The sequence below is a fragment of the Chenopodium album genome, chromosome 13, assembly GCF_948465745.1.
Source record: "Chenopodium album chromosome 13, dcCheAlbu1.1, whole genome shotgun sequence".
NCBI lineage: Eukaryota > Viridiplantae > Streptophyta > Magnoliopsida > Caryophyllales > Amaranthaceae > Chenopodium > Chenopodium album.
This window is the reverse complement of record NC_137846.1, coordinates 47913874-47936314: the sequence shown is the minus strand read 5'-3', so window position 1 is coordinate 47936314 and position 22441 is coordinate 47913874. Positions and strand designations below refer to the sequence as shown.

Here is a 22441-nt window from a genome sequence, read left to right as displayed (position 1 = left end):
TTAGAAAGAAAGAAAAAATAGTAAAAGTGGAAGTTCTAGAAAAGTTGTTTTTTTTTTTTTTTTTTTTTTTTTTTTTTTTTTTTTTTTTTTGAGAAGTGGAAGTTATTTAAAGGTTATTGGAAAAAAAGAGTAATTTTCTATAATTTTGTGAGATCTTGTTAGATTCGTAATAATGTTTATATATAAAGAAAAAATATATCAAGTGGAATCTTGTTAGATTCTTAATGATGTTTATATATTTTATTAATATGTAATTTTTATAATTTTTTTCATCACAAAATTAAAGATATTTAGCGATAAAAAACTGCACATAAAAAGATGATCAGATTTCAACTTATTTTTTCTGATCTGATCTGATCTGAACTTCTTTTTTCTGATATAATCTGATCTGAACTTATTTTTTCTAAAATAAGTACAAATAAGGTGAACTAAACAAGACCTTATTGTATTTTTATTTTCATCATTGTTGCAGAATTATTAACAAGTATTGCGAGATTCACCTTGTAACATTTTGCAAATTTATTATATTGTTTGTGATAAGTTAATAACAGCAGTTACAAATCAATATGGTTCTGTTACTAGAAAACACACAAACATACTAAAATGTCCACATTATGGGAGAGATAAAATTTTAACACTTTGCAAATTTAATATATTATTTTATATTGACATTATTTGATCTTATTCATAGGTGTTAAAATTAAAGACCAATTTTATTACTCAATTTGTTACTTTTATTTGATGAAAATAACTAGAGCTGTTCATGGGCGGGACGGCCCGCCAAGCCCGTCCAACCCGGCCCGCAAAAAGGGCGGGCTTGGACAACCTTTTTGAAAAAAATAGGATATTTGGGCGGGCTAGGCCCGGCCCGTTAACATAAATGGCGGGTATGGACAAGAAATATGTATTGCGGGCTAGCCCGCCCGGCCCGTTTATTAATGTATAATAATAATAATAATAATAATAATAATAATAATAATAATAATAATAATAATAATAATAATAATAACATTCTTATTTTAATAATTTTATTTAGTTAGTTAGTTATGACATACTTTGTGTATTTTTGAAAATAAATACAAAGAGACTATATTGAACTATAAGCATTTATTAGTTACATTTATTCATTTTAATTTTATATTTTATCATTAACACTTATTAAATAAGTTTTATCTTACATATATTTATAGCATATGTCATAATTTCAAATTTTTTTTTTTTAATTTTTATTATCATTTGTGAACAAAAAATTATAAGACAACTATACCAAAATAATTTTAGCACTAGTAAATAATAAAAAGATTAGTTAGTATTATAAAAAATAAAACAAAAATTAAGGCCCGTTAGCCCGCGGGTAAGCCCGGCCCGTTTAACAAGCGGGCATGGACAAAGTATCAAGCCCGCATAAAAGGGTTCGGGTTTGCCACATAAAGCCCGTTGGACAAAAAAATAAGCATTGGCCCGGCTCGCTACCCGTCCAAACCCGCAAATGATCACCTCTAAAAATAACCTAACTCTAAATATTTTTTTTATTTTTATTTTTTATTTTTTTATTTTTTTTATGTATTCATGATATTTCATTTTGCACTTAGAAAGACTTTTTTTTTTGTCAAACTAGACAGTATTGTGAAATATTAAAAGACAAGTATAATTATTTGTAACATTTGTTTGAATTTTGTAATTTTAAGTAAAAATTGACATTTGCTACCACCGAAAGCACCTTGTATCACATTTGCTACCCGTTTAAAAAAAAAAAATTTGTTTTGCTACCACCTAAAATCACATAATTAAAATTTCACCACCACTTAACGGAATCCGTTAAGTTTATTCAAAAAATAAAAAATAAATAAAATAAAACAAAGTAACCCAACCACCCCTCCACTTCAACCGCCACCCCCTCCCCCTCCCCCCTGCCGGCGGCCAGCGCCCAAAGCTTCGGCCGGCGCCGGCGCGAACCTACCCCCCTCCTTTCCCCCCACCCTATGCAGCCAACTTCCCCTCCCTTTTCCCCTTCTTGTTGCCCCGAACCTCACCCCAAACCGGAAACCACCTTTTTTCTCCCTCCCCCCACCAGATCGGCCCCCCCTTACCGTTCTCTCCACCGAAATCGACCCCCTCCCCTTCCCTTACCCTTTACGGCTATCCCTAACCCTAAATTACCACCCCAAAATCATCTCAAGCGAAACCCTAAAATTCATTTAGGGTGGTTTGGGGCTGGTGGTTTAGGATTAGGGATGGCTGAAAGGGTAAGGGAAGGGGAGGGGGTCAATTTCGGTGGGGGGAATAGGGGGCGATTTCCGGTGCGGGGAAGGGAAAGGGGGTGATTTCCGATTCGGGGTGGGGATCGGGGCAGGAAGAACGGGAAAAGGGAGGGGGATTGGTTGAGTAGGTGGGGGAAAGGGAGGGGGTGGAGTCGCGCCGGTTGGGGGAGAGGGTGGGGTCGTGCCGGCGCCGGCGGGGGGAGGGGGTGGCAGTTGAGGGAACGGGTGGCAGTGAAGTGGAGGGGTGGCTGCAAGGTGGTTGAACGGTGGCTAAACCCAACTAATGGAAACAGTAACGACCTTAGTCTTTGGTAGTGAAATATATATTTTAGGGATTTGTGTGGTAGCAAAATAATTTTTTTTTTTAAACGGGTAGCAAATATGACACAGGGTGCTTTCGGTGGTAGCAAATGTCATTTTTCTTAATTTTAAACGAAATTTAGTTGTGATCTAATTCGGTGTTTACTATTATATGAAACTCCATTGCTATTTACTTGACTAACTTTAGTTATTCAACTTCGTTTCTAATCAGTTTCTATTGGTTGTGTCTATTTTACATCATCGATCAAAATCTCCATACACTTGCTGCCTACTCTAAAGATATATGTTTGTTACCCATTACAATTGTAATGGATTATTAAAATTGTAATGAATAATTAAATTGAACTAATCGATAATCATATTAAAATAATTAATTTATTGCTAAATAGTAGTTTACAATTTATTTTTTGTTACTAGAAAACTGCATTTACAAAATATAAATTATTAATCACAACATTTTGGATACAATATTTGTTGTTCTCATTACTAAACTTATTGTAACCATAAAAAAAAAAAAAAGCAATTTAAGTGTAGTAGGAAAATTTTTGTAAAAAGGAAAATTATGTGCTTAAGAGGGATCGAACTCGGATTAATATAACATCAATGCAATTTTATATCCATTGTAAGTAACTAAGATTGCGGGATAGACACCATATCAATAATTGCAAAAATAATATTAATATTAATATATGTGCTTACCAAAATTTGGTGCTTGTGTTACTAAATAACTTACAAACTTTACTACTTGTTTTCGAAATTATTGGTTTTTTTTTTTTTTTTTTTATTTTTTATTTTTTTTTTATTTTTATTTGCCATTATAGACGACCTTTATACACCATTTTTAGCCAAACTTCTACGAATGTCCAATTTCTTTTGTAATCAATATGCCTTTGGATACTTATATGCCTTTAATAATTATTATAGTTAAAAAAAAAAAATCCAAATTCAATACAGAACGGGAGGAATTGAAGAACACGAAGACTTATTTCAATAGTTCATTGGAATATGATAAGAAGACCCGCTGCAATAGCTGAAGACTATTATAGGGTGAAGAATAACTCAATTAAACCACAAAATATGTTACGCAATATATTCTGTAAATATTAAAACAACGATTCATTTGTTAATTGGAATTAAAGTATTTGAACACCGTATAATCAAAATATCTACACAACAATAAATTAATCCTATAAAATCGAATAATCTGAGTGGTGAAGTAAATTCAAGCTTCGAAGACGAAAGTGCATCATTAACCTTTCTTGGAAAACGGACGAACAAACGGACAATAATAGGATGAAAAGTTTAAATTAACAATTTTTTTTTTCATCTTTTATGGCCATCGGTTTTGCATATCTGTTGTTCATGGTGAGTATTTTTATTTTAAACACAAATAGGAAATACATAGATAGTCATAGAAAGGACTTAATTAAGTATACAGCCGAATCAAGTTCGAAGTTTAAGAAAAAGAGGATGGTAGGAGCAAAATACACATCCAAAACTAAAAGGCTGACATGCCTAGAGCAACCACTAATACCCACAATAGAAAGCAAAATAAAGACTAAAATATTACAAACATCCCAAAGACCCAAAGTGTCATGAAACATCCAGAAAAGATGATTAGTTGCCATTATAGTCGTTCATTTGATGAAGAAATTCCGGCAAGCTGTTCATGGTGGAAATGAAAAGTTTTTTCTTTTTTAATTAAAAAAATAATTTCAGAAATATAATACGTCATTGGAAATGGCAAATATTTTAAATTTCAAATATTAGACTAGTTTGAAATTTCATTTAAATTCAAATGAAATTACAAAAATAGTAAATTTAAGGGCCCAATTATCCTCCAATGAAAAGCTGTCATATCACATTGTATGTGTCGCCTTTTCCTTAGTTATTGATACACATACAATTGTTGTATGTGGACCATACATACAACACCATTTAAAAATTGACAACACATCATTAGCTTAAAAAATGAGAGGGAAAATTGAGAGGAAAATTTTTTGGTTTATGGCGCCATTACTAGAAAAAGGCGGGATAAAATTTCATTGGTACCAATTAGTCTTTCTTGTTACTAACAAAATATTTTGCGTTACTAAAAAATATAATTTTGTTACTAGAGAAAATAATGTCCCAGTCAGCACCATTAATGAAGAGAGATGTTATTTATAATAATCATATTATACTTTATTTGACGATATTTTACAAACGACAAATCAAAAAATTATTATAAAAATACCAATAAAATAATTTTTTAATGATCTTTCTATAGACATCCATATCAATATATTTTCGAAAATGTTATGAAGTTGGACAATTTTAACCTTACTGTAGTTTGTCATATTATTAACAAGTGTTAGTACTTTATCATTTTCGTTACTAAAAAAATTTCAAACATACCAAAAAAGTACTAACTATATTTATTACATGTAAAGTAACCATGTAATATTAAATAGGTGTTAGATACACTTATACAATTATCAAGTGTTGTACGAATTAATTCATACATTGGAAGGTTTAATTCATTCGTTAAAGGTTTTAAATTAAATAATTAAGGGTTAAAATAAAATCACGAAAGGTTACACACAAATTAATATCAACTATTGCTAAATACTCTCGTGTATTTATTACTTATCTCCTTAAATATAATCTTGCATTGTTGCCATCTTTAGTGGAAAATTACATATTAGAAAGTGCTAATAAATGAAAATTACTTATTAGAAAGTGTTATTTAATGAAATTAAATCACAAATGTTACACATAACACAAACTTTCATATATGTAAGTTGTTACTTTTCCTTTAAAAAAATGTTGTTACTAAAACAAAGTCATATATGCATAGAATATATAATTTCAGATACTTTATTATCATTCTTTGTTATCAGATAATTATGTGAATAAGAATACTATTCTAAAAAATGTTGTGATTAAGGATGAGATTCGAATCCGATATCAAATTGAATGTGTAACGATTCATGAGTAGTGTGCTAGTAACCAACATTGCGAGATATTCACCATGTAAACGTAAAACTTTGCAAACGAAATATATTACTCTTCATTACATTGTCGGTAATTGATCATATACTTACGATTTTTGTTACCAATTAATTTACGAAGGGTTTGTTCGCATTTACTGAATTGAGCTGAACTGAGCTGAACTGATTGGAGCTGAACTGAACTGAACTAAGATGAAATGAATATTTTATGAGAGAAGGAAATTAGGAGCTGAACTGAACTGAAATTAAGTTGAAGTGAACATGCTAGAAATTATTGCGTTTGTCATTTTGGGGGGATTTTCTTCATTTTTGACGTTCTTATGTTTGAAATTTTATTTCTACCATTATTGACATTTTATGTCCCTTGAATCTCCTTTATCTAATAATTAAAATAATAATGCAAGCAATTTAATCTCCTATAATTGATGATTAATATTTTTATCTTTTAAACCTTTGACAAAATGAAAATTCCAAATTCAACTTGAATTTTAATGCAGAACAAAAATATGGGAGGAATTTAAATTACTCCGTAGTATTTAAACATAAAAATAACATTATAAAGATTAACTCATTAAGCTTTAAGCCATATGCAAACCAGAGTTAGGCAAAAGATTATGCCAGGTGCGTGCAATGCCTCTAATGAGTCTAATCTAATAATATGAATCTTACATCAATTTACCACTCATATACTATGAATCTAAATATTTAACAGTGTAAATGACACCACTCTAATGTACATTTTTATAAGTATAATATATAAAAATGTAATTAGAGTGTCATATTTGGATGAATGAATGCCCACCTATGTTCGGTGTCTTTGCTGGACAAAACTCAATTATAATTAACTGGGTTGTGTAAAAAAAAAGGTTGTATAATATTGAGCAATGTTACTGATAGAGAAGGAGAGTGGTCTATTTAAGGAGGGAAGGAGTACATTTGAAAAATAGAGGTCTGAATCCAACATTTGATAGGAGTATCCAACGAGATAATATATATAAAAAAAAAAAGAAAAAAAAAAGAGTTCACCATGGAAGAAAAATGCAACGGGAGGAAAATTTGCTATTTCATGGAAGACAAATGAACAGTATTTTTTGTTACAAAAAATAAATTCAGAAATTAAATGCGGCCATTGAAAATAACAAATTTTTTTGAATTTCAAATTATGGTATTAAAAATTTCAATTTCAATTCAAATGAAATATCAAAGTGAGTGGAATTTGGGGTCCAATTTGACGATCAATAAAAAAAAGTCATGTCATATTGTATGTAGGCCCCACATACAAGGGTTGTATGTGTAGCCTTTCTCGATGTAGAGTATAAATCTGTAAACATTGACATGCAAGTTTGCAATGCATAACCTGAATCATTAAAACTTTTAACTATCTTAAACCACAAACTTTACTTCATAGTTTGTATTAAATTATGTTGAGACAAACCCCAAAATAATTTACAGAGTACATGATTTTATATGATTGTGTCGGGTTTTGAGAACATGTCCAAAGTCAAATTGAAACAACTAGAAACCAACCAAGGGTTAGAGGGAGTACAAACAAGAATCAAAGAGGTGGCTGAAGAGTTTACTAAATAGTGTAGGGCCACTAAGATCCTCAATTAGACCCTTAAAAATTGGTAATTCCATACTGTTTCAAAATAATATTCTCAATAGTCTTCATTTTTCAAGGCCTCTATATAAAAATGACAATTTGGCAATATAATATGATTGATCTATTCTTAAAAAAACAATCAGTGTATCAAATTCATGCTTTACAAAGAAAGACATGGCAAATAGTCATTTAGTTAGTCGGTTGCACGTAGCATTATTATGCATGGACTTAATCTACCTTATAACATTACATTAAAACCATAACTAATTTGTAAATGTCCCCTATAAATGTTTTTCATTTTCAATTTCTTTTCCCATTCATATACTCTTAACTAGACCGTTTCAGGAAGGAGGTGAAGGTGATAGATAAGTAGTCATGAGGAGGAACAATTCGTCGGTGGTCTTGTTAGCCCTCGGGCTCATTGTCATGACCCTGGCCGGCCAGTGTTACGGTCAGTTGGTCGTTGATTTTTACAACGGCAAATGTGGTGATATTAAGGTTGAGGAGTTTATCCGTGAGAAAGTGCAATTGGCTTTCCATAGTGATAAAACCCTAGCAGCTGCCATGCTTCGTATGCTCTTCCATGATTGCTTTATTAGGGTATACTCCAATGCTCCTTCTTAATTGGTTCATTATTAGTATAATTACTGTATTATTTCAGCATTAATCTAGATTTATGTTCTTATTAAAGTTTCAAATCTTGTTTGAATTATTTTCAAAGTTATAAGCAATTACTTAGAAAAGTGACTTAGCTAGGCCATGATCTTTAGTTCGCCTTAGAAAACACAAGTTCAGATAAATTTAAATAAGGGTTATCTACGTTCGTTTAGTCATAATAAATTTTAAATTTAAATAATTTCAGTTCATGCATGTATTTTCATTTTAATGTCTGCTGTTAAAATTTTTTTATTTTTTTTTTCTTAATATGGATCAAATTTGTTTGTTGAGAATTGGAAGCACAACGTGGATTACATTCAAAGTTAAGACATAAATACTAATATATGATGTCTTACTTCATTAATTGTCAATCATCGAACATAATTAAGTTTTAAGTATTAAAGTAAGATTTCTACGTATGAAATTGCATAACCAAGACAAAATTTATATTAATTTTATTGTATTTTAACTTGTAGTTGAACAATAATGTTTAAACTCCTATAATCTCATGCTTGAATTCTTGATGGTCGTCTATTAGCTTAGTCGCATCAGTTATTTCTATATATTGTAACTAAATAACCAATAAGTTTTCGATGTTAATCATGATTTGAATAGGGATGTGATGCATCACTTCTACTCGACGGAGAAAACACTGAGAAGACTGCAGGGCCAAATAGATCAGTCAGAGGTTATGAACTCATTGATGATATTAAGAGAGACATAGAGAATGTTTGCCCTAACAAGGTTTCTTGTGCTGATATTATTGTTATAGTGACAAGAGCAACCGTTGAATTGGTACGTGTATTTAGTGCTTTTGCTTAATTAATAAATTAGTTTGTTTCTAATTTGATGCCATTGAGCTATTACGAATTTATGATAGAATGTATATCACTAGTTTACTACCATATCGATATGAATAAAGATCATATAACTTGTTTTGATAAATCGTTAAAAAAGTAGTTGCAACTATTAACAACTAAAGTTTAAGATAAAATACATGTAATATCAGAGAAAAAAATTAAAGATAATTTATTTGACGATGACAAATGTCAAATAGACCCTTTTTTTTTTTTTTTAATTTTTTAATGTTTCATAAGAAACTGTCTCACATTAAGTACTATTATTATTTATACGCGTATGAATATTATATAGGCAAGTGGTGGTGCAATTGCATACAATAAAGTTGAAACAGGGAGACGTGATGGTGAAACCTCTCTAGCTAGCGATGCCATGAGCTTACCTCCTCCAAATGTGCCCGTATCTCAAGCCATAACAACATTTGGTGCCAAGGGATTCACTCCTGAAGACTTTGTCCTCCTTTTGGGTAAATCATATTACAAAAAAAGCCCTAAATATATATTGTATTAATTTTATTATATGAAGTACATTTTTGTAACGTGCACACACTACATTGTTTCTTCTAATTACCATTTAGCAATGTACATATATAGGTGCACATACTGTTGGAAAAGCACAATGCGTTAATTTTCAAGACCGCATGTACAACTTCAACGGCAAAGCAGGAAGGTCGGACCCTAGAATCGATAGCACTTTTCTCAACGTTTTGAAAAATACTTGTCCCGAAAATGGGATGAAGACCAACCTCGTCGATCTAGACCAAATTTCTCCAATTGAAGTAGACAAAAAGTTCTACGATTCGATCCTAAAAAATCTTGGAGTCCTCCAAATTGATCAAGACATTGCTTATGATAGAGCAACTCGCAGAATTGTGGAAGATTTAGCAGCTAATAAAATTGATTTTAATGCTAAATTTGCTTTGGCATTGGATAAGTTGGCTAGACTTAATGTTCTTACAGGATTACATGGACAAATTAGGACAACTTGTCGGATGGTTAACAAGGGTGTAATTGGTTAAGTCATCTAAAATTTTGGATAGACTTGATTACGAAGTAATTAAAATCCAAATTAAATAATTTGGATTTTGTGACGATCATTCATTATTTTCATTATAGTGTTACTCTATATTTATTTGAAGGGAATCATGATTTTCTTGTACCTAAGAGGCAAGGTACATTTTGCATTGATGGGTTACAAGTATACCAATTGAATTGAAACGAAGTTTATTACTCTTGAAAAATTTTAAGCAATACTTTGTCATGAGATTGATGCATAATATATATGTTGGGGCATGCGCGATGCACTACTAATGAAGAGACGAGGGAGGGAGTCATGACTTGTGAGCTTGCGTTGAGGATGAAGGGTATGTCTCACCGTATATATAATGAACCTGTCTTACCGTATACTTTTAGTAGATTCCTAACATCCATTTTACAACCAACTGTACCATGCACATGATACAACCTCACTACGAGTATCATGTTCTGCTCATATGCCACTTAAACTCCCAAGATGAACAAATTAATTAGTAAAAAAAATTAACTTTCGTTACGTTGTACTAGTTCTACTTTCACTTTAAAAAGTTTTAATACTACGTATATAAAAGTGAGATTAAATTCTTTAAATGGGAACAAACTAAAGTGTGACATCTTTTGTCAACCTTCCAAGCTCTCATTATTAGCTAAGTCCATCATATGCCTTAGATATTTCTAAGTATCAAAAATATACTAATAAATGATCAAAATTATAACCTTCAGAGACATATTATGTGTAACAAACTTGATTCTCAAAAATCGCGGAAAAATTTAAAGGGGTGACTTTTGTGTAATTTGAAGACGGACATACTTGTTGTATACACACACGTAATACACATTATATTGTCCCATTACAAGAGACCCAAGCTAGTGACGTGCGTTGTATGATGGATCATCATTTTTCAATAATGAAAGTACGTTTAGCGGTGGGATTATTGTTTAAGTCAACTTAAGGAATTTCCATCAACATTCTGCAACGTATAATTTTTTGCAAAGAACAAGCATTTTCTCCATCATTATAATTTATAAACATTTTATACTCTTAGACCACCTTAATCTTAGTGGTTGACCACATGGATGTTCATATACAAAGTATAATGAATTTGACTTTTTTTTTTCCCTTATTATTTTATAAAAATAATCGATCAATTTGACTTTGGACATAATCTCACCGTCATTAAATTAAATAAATTAAGTTAAATTTATAAACATTAAAATATATAGATTATTTTTTTAAGCTGTCTGATATCTAATTAATAATAAGTTTTTGTAAAATGAAATACGCTTCATTTGAATCCACTGGCAGATTGACTAAAAGCTTATTAGCTTAAGCTAATCATAATAAAATTAATTAAATAGGTGGTTCTAATTAATATTGGGGGTGAAGTGCGATTATTTTAATTTTGAGCGCGTTTTATTTTGTGGATTGATTAGGAACAACTAATTTGTCTAATTAATATGGTAGGAGTAGTAATCTAGCAAGCTAGTAGTATCAATGACTAATAAATGGCTGGAAAAGACAATCAACTTACCACAAAGTATCTGAAGAACAAATGTATTTAGCCAATGTATCTAGGTGCACCCGATTAGTCATATTGGAAAAATTGCTACAATGAAAATTAACCATTTACGCATGTTTGTTGCGTAACTTATTTACTTATCTGCAATGGGATAAATATTACTCTGCCACTCAAGGTATAAATTACAACTTTATTAGGTAAAATCGCCACACTGTGGTTGCGCCTGAATTTGTTTTCAAAGTCAGTGATGACTCACGCCACACCATCTTCCTTTTAATCAAACAATTACATTATTCATTCTATTAATTGTAGCATTTGAAACATTTATTTTTACAACACTTCGTGCTAGGTAGCAACTTAAATGTTTGGAATATATAGCGGGAGTGATTTTGAAAATCTTATTTTAATTAGGTACAAATATTGTGTGTGTGTATATATATATATATATATATATATATATATATATATATATATATATATATATATATATATATATATATATATATATATATATAGCAAATAATACTATCCATTTTTTGTCTCCATCATGAACAATTTGGGAATGAAATCTACTTATCCTTTTCTCACCAATTCTAAAATGTCTAACCCGCTAATTCAGATTGGATTGACTCATGATATAAGGGTTCTGATCTAGTATTTTTTTCATCGAACCGATTAAAAATATAAAATAAAATAAAAATTGCTGATCTACATAATATAAGGAATCCTATATCCCTAAATGGTTTTCAAAAAAAAAAAAAAAAAAAAAAAAAGGAATCCTATATACTCCGTATAGAATTAATACGTAGTACGGAGTAATAAATAACCGATAAATACATTAAACTTAGTATATACTATATCATTGCGGCTTTCCTGTTTCATATGAGATCATATGGTTTTAAAGAATATAAATCTCATGTCAGATCGTGTTCGAATAAGAAAATGTAGTCATTGACATACTCATCAGCTATCACACTACATAATAGCAACAAATGAAACTTCCACGTTACCACATTATTTTGTAACACGAAAAAACAAATTATGCTCATGTTTCCTAGCCTTTCATATATAAGTGTTGCTTTCTCAGTGGACCAAACTACCAAAATTTTCTCAAATCACAAAACCAAAATCTTGAGCTAAAATTTAACTTCAATGAGTCTTCCAACTTTTGCTACATTACTTAAGGCACTTAGCATATGGCTCATCTTGGCATTGAGCCATGTTGGTGAGTGTCACGGCTCGGGTTTGCCCGAAAAGCGATCTAGATTAGGTCATCGAGGTAAGTTCGATGGTCAAATGAATGCATTCAAGGGTCGTAAACTCTCACGTGTTTTACTTGAATCACAAGAAGCCGAAAGTCCGTTTATTCCTTTCACTCCGTTTACTCCTTTTAGTCCTATGAGTAGTCCTCCTAGTCCTAGTCCACTTGCCGATTCTCCTCCCGCCAATTCTTTCTCCCCTTCGATAAGTCCTTCGAGTTCTCCTACAACTCCGGCCCCTACAACGCCTTCAAATCCTCCCACAACCTTGCCTTCGCCTTCTAGTCCCGTGGTTAGTTCCCCCACAAATGCTCCCACTTCATCACCAGTAAGTCCGTCAAGTACTCCTCCAAATTCTTCCAACCCTCCAAGACCTTCGGGTTTGCAAGTAGGCTTCTATAAAGGTTTATGTCCTACACCAAATGTCGACGTTGAGGCCACCATTACTACTAAAGTTCAAGAACTTTTTGGCAAGGATGCAACTCTTCTTCCTGCTCTCCTTCGTATGCAATTTCATGATTGTTTTGTCCATGTAAGTTCTTTTATTTAATGTCATTTTAAAAATGTAATTTTATTTATTAGGTGGCATGAAAATTTATTAACAAACAATTTAACGTGAGTACTTGAGATTCCTTTTTGATTCCTAGATATGATTAGCTGATTAATTTAATGAGCTTTTTTTTTTTTTTGTCTATGTATTTATAACAGGGATGTGATGCTTCAATTTTACTTGATGGACCATCGTCTGAGAAAACCGCGGGTCCTAATTTGAGTGTTAGAGGGTACGAGTTTATTGATACTTTGAAGAGTGTAGCTGAAGCAGAATGTCCTGATGTTGTCTCATGTGCCGACATTATAGCAATTGCAACCAAAGAACTTATTAAATTGGTAAATTACTATCCTCATGGTTCACCCTCATAATTTGATATAACTTATGTTTATTACTTCGTATTTCTTTTGAATAACACTTTTAATTAATCTCACTATGATTTATCTAAATAGGGTGGTGGACCGGGATATTCTGTACAAACAGGGCGAAAAGATGGACTCGTATCTAATGCCCAAGATGTGAAACTTCCAAGCCCATTCGCAACTGTTACCGAAAGTATCTTAGCCTTTGGTGAAAAAAACTTTAACCCCGAAGAGATGTTGCTTCTTATAGGTATATTTACATTTCTACCTTAGCTCTATTAATTTCATAGTCGTAAATCCAAAAGAATGTATATACTATCTCTATTACGTTTTAATTGTAACAAAGGGGTATTATTTGTAAGACATATAATATTCCTTTGTTGCAATAAAAAAGAAACGGATGTAGTATATAGTGACATTGTTCAAGAAATTTCTTATATATGAATGTGTTATTCATTGAAACAGCTGGTGGTCACACGATTGGAAAGTCACATTGTTTGTTCTTTCAAGATCGACTTTACGAAGGTACTAGCCAATTTGATCCAAATATGGACTCGAATCTTCGTGAACAACTAAGTGGTACGTGCCCCCAAGGTACAAACTCAGATAACTTCACGTTCCTTGATCAAAATCCACTAAGCTCGAGCAAATTTGACAACTCTTTCTTAGATCAACTCATGAATGGACGAGGAATCTTACCAATAGACCAAGCTTTGTCACGTGATTCTCAAACGAGTAGCTTTGTTCTACAGTATGCTCAAAATCCTGGCTTATTCAATGCTAAGTTTGCAAGTGTTATGATTAAATTACAATCCCTTGACGTCCTCCTTGGCGATCAAGGACAAATTAGGAAAGTTTGTAGTAAAGTTAACTAAGACTTGCATATTTGTAGAGCATGAGAAATCATAGTTGTAGAGACATTATTCTTTTCTCAATTCTCTTAGCCTTAAGAAGTTAAGAGTATATCCAAAATTGTTTGATTTATTTGTTACTTCGTACTATAGAACTTGTAAATGGGCTTCTTTGACCTTTTGAGTTTCAAAACATGTATGTATAATGTATTAAGCTTTTAAATTTCATTCAATTTGTCAGCTAAATAGCTTCTTCTTTTGTTTTCGATTATAAAATTTATACCTTGTAAAAATCACAAGGAGTTAGGGTCTAAAGGACTTGAATAGTCAGTCCCTTCAATAATATCAGTTCTCTTCTACTTATCTAAAAAAGAAAATTTTGTCAACAACTGTACTACTTTTTAAGTATCACATTTGCAAGCAAGTAACTTTTACTTGAATGTTTGTGAACAATTACCTTTTATTGAGTTTTTGTCGTGATACTACTACCACTTGTTGGATTGCGTCGAAATAGGCCGGTGAGCCATATGCACGCCAAAGAATTGTGTAGATCCTTCTCAGTCCACAATGCTCCATGATTTTATTAGACATAAAGAGAACAAATCGAATGACCTCTCAAAGTCCCTTGAATAGTGACAATATGGCTTAGGTTGGAAGATCATAAAAATTTAAGTGTACTAATTTAGAGAAAATCGGAAGCATAGAAGTTGGGCCATTAATTATGGGCAATAACCCAACATGAACCAGATTTTATATGTACTAGTTTAGGGATGTCAAAATCTAATTTGACCGATCCGATTAGAAACCAATTCGAAAAAACCAAATTTAGATTTCGAATTATGCGAGCACAATAATTTAGCATGATTCTAATTTATAATAGACTAGTTTTGTGTTCGAACAATGCCTAGATGGTTGTTAAAATCATAGAATAAACTTTTAGCATGAATGTTAAATACGGTCTTATAATCCCTTTTGATAATGCAAGATATTTAGACATACAATATCATATCACTTATATTTATATAATAGTGTAGTTTTGTAGTTTTATTTGTAAATAGATATGTTAAGATAAGAAATATCTTTAAACGGAATATATTTTGTATTATCTTTTCCTAAGCTAGATATATTAGGATCCTACGTTGGTTAGGTTTCTGTGTGTGTGATGTAAAAATATTGATTTACTGATGAATGAGAAGATTTGAGACTTTGAGATTAATTTGACATGGTATCACAGCCAGAATAAAAACATAAATTTTTTTTTACGTGAGGAAGCTGGGAGAAAAGACACAAATTGATCTGATTTATTATCTCGGGTCGAGTGACAACCCCGGGAATGTGATAACACCCATTCAATTGAGAGGAGAGAATTATGAAGAATGGGCACAGGCTATTCGGCGATCGTTGATGGCCAAGAGGAAATTTGGTTTTATGGATGGAACAATCTCAAAACCGGCAGATAAACCCGAGAAGGTAGAAGATTGGGTTGCTGTTCAATCGATGTTGGTGTCATGGATTACTAATACACTTGATCCAAAATTGCGATCAACAATCGGGGATTACGATGATGCAAGTATTCTTTGGACAAACTTGAGAAATCGTTTTTGTGTGGTGAGTGGCACTTGTGTGTGCCAATTGAAGACTGCATTGGGTGAATGCAAGCAATCCTCGTCTGAATCAGTGGCCGATTATTTTGGTCGTCTTGCGAAGATATGGAAAGAACTTACTACTTTCATGCGTGTCCCTAAGTGTGACTGTGGGCTGTGTAAATGCAACATCGTTGCTCAAATTGAATCAATTAGGGAGGAGGATTACCTTCATTATTTCTTGATTGGGTTGGATGACCATTATGCGTCGATTCGAGCGCAATTCCTCACTCAAAAGCCTCTTCCATCAATTGATATTGCTTATCAGAACATTGGGATGACTGAAAGACTTCGTGTTGGAGGTACAAAAGTGGAAAACGTCATGACCTTCAAAGTTGATTCGAAATCAAAACAGCGATACGAAGACAACAGTGATAAATTTTGCAATCACTGTAATAGAGAGGGACATGATGAGAGTGGTTGTTTTCAGATTCATGGTTACCCCGAGTGGCGGGGGGACCGTGGTCGTGTTGGTCGAGGACGAGGTCGTTGTGGAGGCTGTGGAAGAGGTAGAGGAGTAGGGCCTTGTAGGTGTGTGAGTGCTACTCAAGTGCAATAGATTTTGGATATTTTAAATCCAAAGAATAAACAACTACATGGTAAGACAAATACATTACCTTGGATTGTGGATACAGGGGCATCGAACCATGTTACTTGTGATTTTACGATGCTCAAGAATGTAAGACGAATACAAAATTGTCCTGTTAGTTTGCCAGACGGGAAGTCGGCTAATGCGGATCAATTGGGAACGGTGATATACCCGGGAGGATTGCACCTTGATAACGTGCTTTATGTTCCTCAATTAACTTGCAATTTAATATTTGTGACTCCATTAAGCGATGAATCTAGATGTACAATCCAATTTACTAACAAAATATGTGTTATAAAAGACTTGCGGACGAGGAAGATGATTGGTGTGGGTGAGCACGAGAATGGACTGTATTTTTTCCGTGGTGTACCTCAAGTGAAGGTTCTTGCAGTAGATGGAGAGTCTTCGTTTGATCTGTGGCATCAACGGATGGGGCATCCTTCAGAGACAATATTGAGAATGATTCCAAATGTGAGTAGTTTTTCTAGAAAAAATAATAAACCTTGTGATGTTTGTCCTCGTGCAAAACAATCTAGATGTAATTTTCCTATTAGTGAGAATAAAGCAAGTCGAATTTTTGAACTTGTACATGTTGATTTGTGGGGTTCATATAAAATACCTTCCTCATGTGGTGCTCATTATTTTTTGACAATAGTTGATGATTTTTCTAGAGGTGTTTGGATTTATTTATTGCAAAATAAAAAGGATGTTAAATTAATGTTCTTGAATTTTGTTGCAATGGTAAAACGACAATTTGATAAAGAAATTAAAATTGTTAGAAGTGATAATGGGATAGAGTTTAATTCTCTTAGGGAGTATTTTTTTTCTAATGGCATGATATTTGAAACATCTTGTGTGGGCACTCCTCAACAAAATGGGAGAGTGGAGAGAAAACACCAACATATATTGAATGTAGTAAGGGCATTGAGATTTATAGGAAAATTGCCTTTAAAATTTTGGGGAGAATGTGCTTTAGCGGCTTGTCATTCAATTAATAGAACTCCAACCCCATTACATGGAAATAAAACACCATTTGAAGTACATTTTGATAAGCCACCTTCATATGAGTCTATTCGGGTTTCTAGGTGTCTATGCTATGCTCACAATCAAAGGAGTAAGGGGGATAAATTTGCCATCCGTAGTAGAAAGTGTATTTTTAGGATATCCATTTGGGAAAAAGGGGTGGAGAGTCTTTGATTTAGAAACTGAAGAAATATTTGTTTCCCGAGATGTGATATTTTTTGAAAATATATTTCCATTTGATGCAACTTTGGTTGAGAAATCACAAGTTCATGCAAATAAGCGTGAGTTGGACGATGTGTGGAGTGATGATGAGGAGTGGACAGCCAGGCAGCCACGCCATGAGGCACACCTAGCGGCTACACATCCCGCAGACCACACAGATAGTGTTGGGGAGCCAACCGAGCACCAGACGGTGCCTACTGCCCAGCCCGCAACATTTCCAGCGGGCACTGGGGGTGGCGCCGAGCAATTACAGCAATAGTAGTAGGGTGTACAGCGGAGGAGTGAAAGAGTTGTGGTGGTGCGACAGAACGAGGAAGTTGTGAGTGAGGATTTGGGAAAAGGCAAACGAACAAAGGTGCCTAACACAAAGTATCGAGACTTTGTGACGCATACTATACGGAAAAACAGTCCATCATCGTCAACACCAACTACTAAATCATTTTCCTCAGGTACTCCTTATCTCCTCACATATTTTATTGATTATTCTCGGTTTTCTAAAAAGCATAAAGAGTACATTGTAGCAATAATAGTAGGGCATGAGCCTTAAACTATCAAAGAGGCTATGAAACATGCATGATGGATAGATGCAATGGCAGCGGAAATAAGAGCTCTAGAAGAACAAGGTACTTGGGTGCTTCATAAACTTCCACCTGGAAAAAAGGCTCTCAGAAGCAAGTAGGTATATACAGAAAAGCGAGATGAACATGGTAATTTGTTGAGATTGAAGGCTTGATTGGTGATCTTAGGGAACCATTAAGTGGAAGGACTGGATTACAACGAGACATTTGCCCCTGTAGCAAAGATGACCGCTGTTAGGACTTTCCTAGCAGTAGCAGCAGTGAAGAATTGGGAGGTGCATCAGATGGATGTGCACAATGCATTTCTACATGGAGACTTGGAGGAGGAAATTTACTTGAAAATACCTCCAGGTTTCAATAAAAATAACTCTGATTATGTGTGCAAGATGAAAAAAATCATTGTATGGTCTGAAATAGGCTCCCAAATGTTGGTTTGCAAAATTAACTGCAGCATTGAAGAAATACGGGTTTAAGCAATCCTACTCAGATTATTCTTTGTTTACATTGACCAAAGGAAAATTGCAGTTGAATGTGTTGATATATGTTGATGACTTGATTGTTGCAGAGAATAATAAAGTAGCCTTATCGAAATTTAAGGCATACTTGGGAGATTGTTTTAAGATGAAGGACTTGAGGTTGCGAGAAGTAAGCAGGGAATTTATATTTGTCAATGGAAATATTCACTTGATATTATTTCTGAAACTGGTTTGTTGGGAGCTAAGCCTGCAGATTTCCTGATGCAACAAAATCATAAATTAGCTCTTTGATAACACGATATTATACACAATTTATAGGTGATATTTGGTCATATTTTATTGTGTTTTCTTCATTCTCCTAATCTTTTAAAGTTATTATTCTTCCTTTTTCAATATTGCTCTTCTCGGTTTGTTTGTTTCTTGTTTTTGTAAGAGTAGGGCTTGATTTGTTTAGAATTTGCTTTGGATGCGAGATATTTTTTCATATGGAGTGTTTCTAGCATCCAAGAAGCATCATGGCAGCCTATTCCGCAACTTGATTGCGGTTTACCATGACTTACCGCGGCTTGCCTGCGGCGCACTTCACAAGGGAGCAAGAAACACAAGGCTGGTAGCCTACTCCGCAGCCTTACTGTGGCTCGCAGCCTTGTACCGCAGCCCGATTACGCCACTTATTTACCAAGGAAATTAGCTCTATTTTTGGGGTTTTAGGAGTCCTAATCCTAAGTAAATATTACTACTACTTTCCTAGCATATAAATAGGTTTTAGATAGTCTTTTATTTATCACATTTACATACATTATTTTAGAGTTTTTAGGTATTTCGTTCTTCCATACTTCCTCCATTCTATTAATACAACAACAAGGATGAAATTACGCATCCCAAAGAACATTTTATATGCTAAATATCTATAATTATGTAAGAGTAAAAATTATAAAAAGTTGATATTGTAAAAGTATTTTACGACATGAATTCAACAAGATCCCACATGACTATATTTTGCTTAACGTATAAATCATATTATATGGTCAACCAAGAGTGATGAATAGTGCAAAAAGTCCATTGTTGAAATATTAATAGAACGGAGGAAGTATTATTTTCTAGGGTTTCGCTTTCAAGATTGAAGATTTCATAATTAATTCCAAGTATTGATTTCTTCTCTCATTTCTCTTATTTTATTATTGTTATTATGTTTTCTTTAATTAATTGTCTTGTTATTTCCATTATTATGTGTGAGTAGTTTCATAATCTAGGGTAGGTTGAACCCTAATATGGATTTAATGCGTTGTTTAATTCCCAATTTCCAATTTAATTAATTTATAGTTCTTCTTTGTTAGGGTTGGTTTTATTATCAATGATTAACTAGGAATAGTATTATTGAAAGTGATTAGGTTTACAACGAAATTTGATTCTTAATCGATTTTAGAACCCTAATTAAAAGTAAGAGCTTTTATGCATGAAAATAGCTAATTGTTCTTGCTAGGACTTGTAGGATGTCGTTCTCAATGTCTTTAATATGTATGATTCCATGAAAATAGGTATGATTGCATGTTAGGGAAGCTATTAGTTGATCGAAAGAAACTCTTAGTATTGTTTCAGGGAGTATCTGTCCTGTGGAATATTTATTGATTTAATTGAGGGAAAGGGATTGTTCTATTCCATTGATTCATATTAGTGGGGATACTTAATTAATCTTAGATGTCTTTAGTTCTTGATTAATTCATTATTATAATTTTCGTTGCTCGATAGTTCGTAATTGTTCTAGTATAGATTTCTTGATAGATTAGCTACTTGCTTAGTATTAATTTAAGTCTGTTTAATTAGTTAGTCCTTAGTCTCTTGGGATTCGACCCCTACTTGCTCAACTACATACATTGTAGAGTTAGTTCGGTTATTTTTGTTAGGTACGCAACACGCCTATTACTCTTGTGGAAGGCAGAGTATTGAAGGATGTGGAAAAATATAGACGACTTGTTGGGCGTCTAATTTACTTGTCTGTAACTAGGCCGGATCTAGCATATCCCGTTCATATTTTATCTTATTTTATGCAGAATTCGAAAGAAGAACATTGGGAGGCTGCGCTTCGAGTGGTGCGTTACTTGAAGAAGAATCCAGGACAAGGGATACTTCTTCGTTCGGATAGTGAATTGCGACTTGAAGGTTGGTGTGACTCTGAGTGGGCTAGTTGTCCTTTGACTAGAAGATCTTTGATAGGTTGGTTTGTGTTGCTCGGTTTTTCACCGGTGTCTTGGGGGACTAAGAAACAACCCACAGTCTCTACATCGTCTGCAGAAGCGGAATATAGGGCAATGGCGGCTGTGACATGTGAATTAAAGTGGTTGAAACCACTACTCAGAGCTTTGGTGTACAACATTCGCAGGGTATGAATTTATTTTGTGATAGTCAGTCAGCTTTGTACATTGCTAAAAATCTGGTATTCCATGAGAGAACGAAACACATTGAAATTGATTTGAATTTTGTGAGAGATGCAATTAAAGAGGGGTTGATTTCACCTTCGTATGTTCCTACGAAGGAGCAGCTCGCGGACATTTTTACCAAAGCCTTGGGGAAGGCTCCGTTTGAGTCACTACTTACCAAGTTGGGCATTCGGGATCTTCATGCTCCAACTTAAGGGGGGATGTTAAGATAAGAAAGTATCTTTAGAGAATATATTTTGTATTATCTTTTCCTAAGCTAGATATATTACGATCCTACGTTGGTTAGGTTTCTGTGTGTGTGTGATGTAAAAATATTGATTTACTGATGAATGAGAAGATTTGAGACTTTGAGATTAATTTGACAAGATACTCCCTTCATTTTAAAATACTTACTCCACTTTTCTTTTACGGCTGATTTTAAATACTTGCTCCATTTCCTTATTTGGAAAGCTTTTACAATATTTAATTAATTTCTCTCACCTAGTGGACCCACTATTAATCATATTTTATTAATTTTATGTATTTCTCTTTCAATTCTCTCCACTACTTTTGCTTTTTACAATTTTTTTAATTCTTCCACCTACCCCACTACCTCCATATTTTATTACTTTTTCTAATTTCTGCTAAAACTCCGCGCATGGAGAAATGGAGCAAGTATTTAAAAACGGAAGGAGTATCTATGTTATTATTAACTTGAAGGTTTTATTGAGCTTAATTTATTTTTACTTCTTTAAGTTTCCTGTTGTAAAAAAAAAATAATAATAATAAAATAAAATAAAAAATTACTGAACTGAAAGTATTTTTACAAACTAAAATTATTTTTACTGATTCAAACTTATTTTTTTATTGATTCTCTATTTTTTTTAAATGAACTAAATATTTATAAATGGGTCTTATTTTAAAAAACATTTTTAAACGAAGTTATGATTGAAATTGAACCGTATTATAGGATATTTATTAAAAGTTATAATTAATTTTGCATATATGAAATACTAGATGAAACTCGTGCGATACACATTTTTTTTTTGTATTTTTCAAATAATAATAAATATATATTTATTTGATAAACTTTGTGATATTCACTTGCTTACTACTTGAAGTTTTTATTTTATTTCTCAAAGTATCATATGTGGCTGGTCACACCGTGTGGTCAGAATTACTTGGTCAGGGGTCACTCGATTGGTCAAGGGTTACTTAATCGAT

At 33.0% G+C, this 22441-nt stretch overlaps 3 protein-coding genes across 3 annotated transcripts; all 3 read left to right on the top strand.

Annotated features, from left to right (window-relative positions):
- Positions 1 to 7500: 7500 nt before the first annotated feature.
- LOC145575616 (peroxidase 57-like) lies at positions 7501 to 9711 on the top strand. The gene is made up of 4 exons (XM_081633455.1): positions 7501 to 7778; positions 8451 to 8630; positions 8988 to 9159; positions 9287 to 9711. Exons 1-4 carry the CDS (start codon positions 7554 to 7556, stop codon positions 9709 to 9711), a joined length of 1002 nt encoding a protein of 333 aa, XP_081489581.1. The 5' UTR covers positions 7501 to 7553.
- A 2688-nt stretch (positions 9712 to 12399) lies between these two features.
- LOC145575615 (peroxidase 57-like) lies at positions 12400 to 14327 on the top strand. Its single transcript, XM_081633454.1, has 4 exons — positions 12400 to 13038; positions 13215 to 13394; positions 13509 to 13668; positions 13884 to 14327. The coding sequence occupies exons 1-4, from the start codon at positions 12400 to 12402 to the stop codon at positions 14291 to 14293; spliced, it is 1389 nt and encodes a 462-aa protein (XP_081489580.1). The 3' UTR covers positions 14294 to 14327.
- Positions 14328 to 15673: 1346 nt separating this feature from the next.
- On the top strand, positions 15674 to 18005 carry LOC145575614 (uncharacterized). The gene is made up of 3 exons (XM_081633453.1): positions 15674 to 16439; positions 16548 to 17039; positions 17587 to 18005. Exons 1-3 carry the CDS (start codon positions 15674 to 15676, stop codon positions 18003 to 18005), a joined length of 1677 nt encoding a protein of 558 aa, XP_081489579.1.
- Positions 18006 to 22441: the final 4436 nt, after the last annotated feature.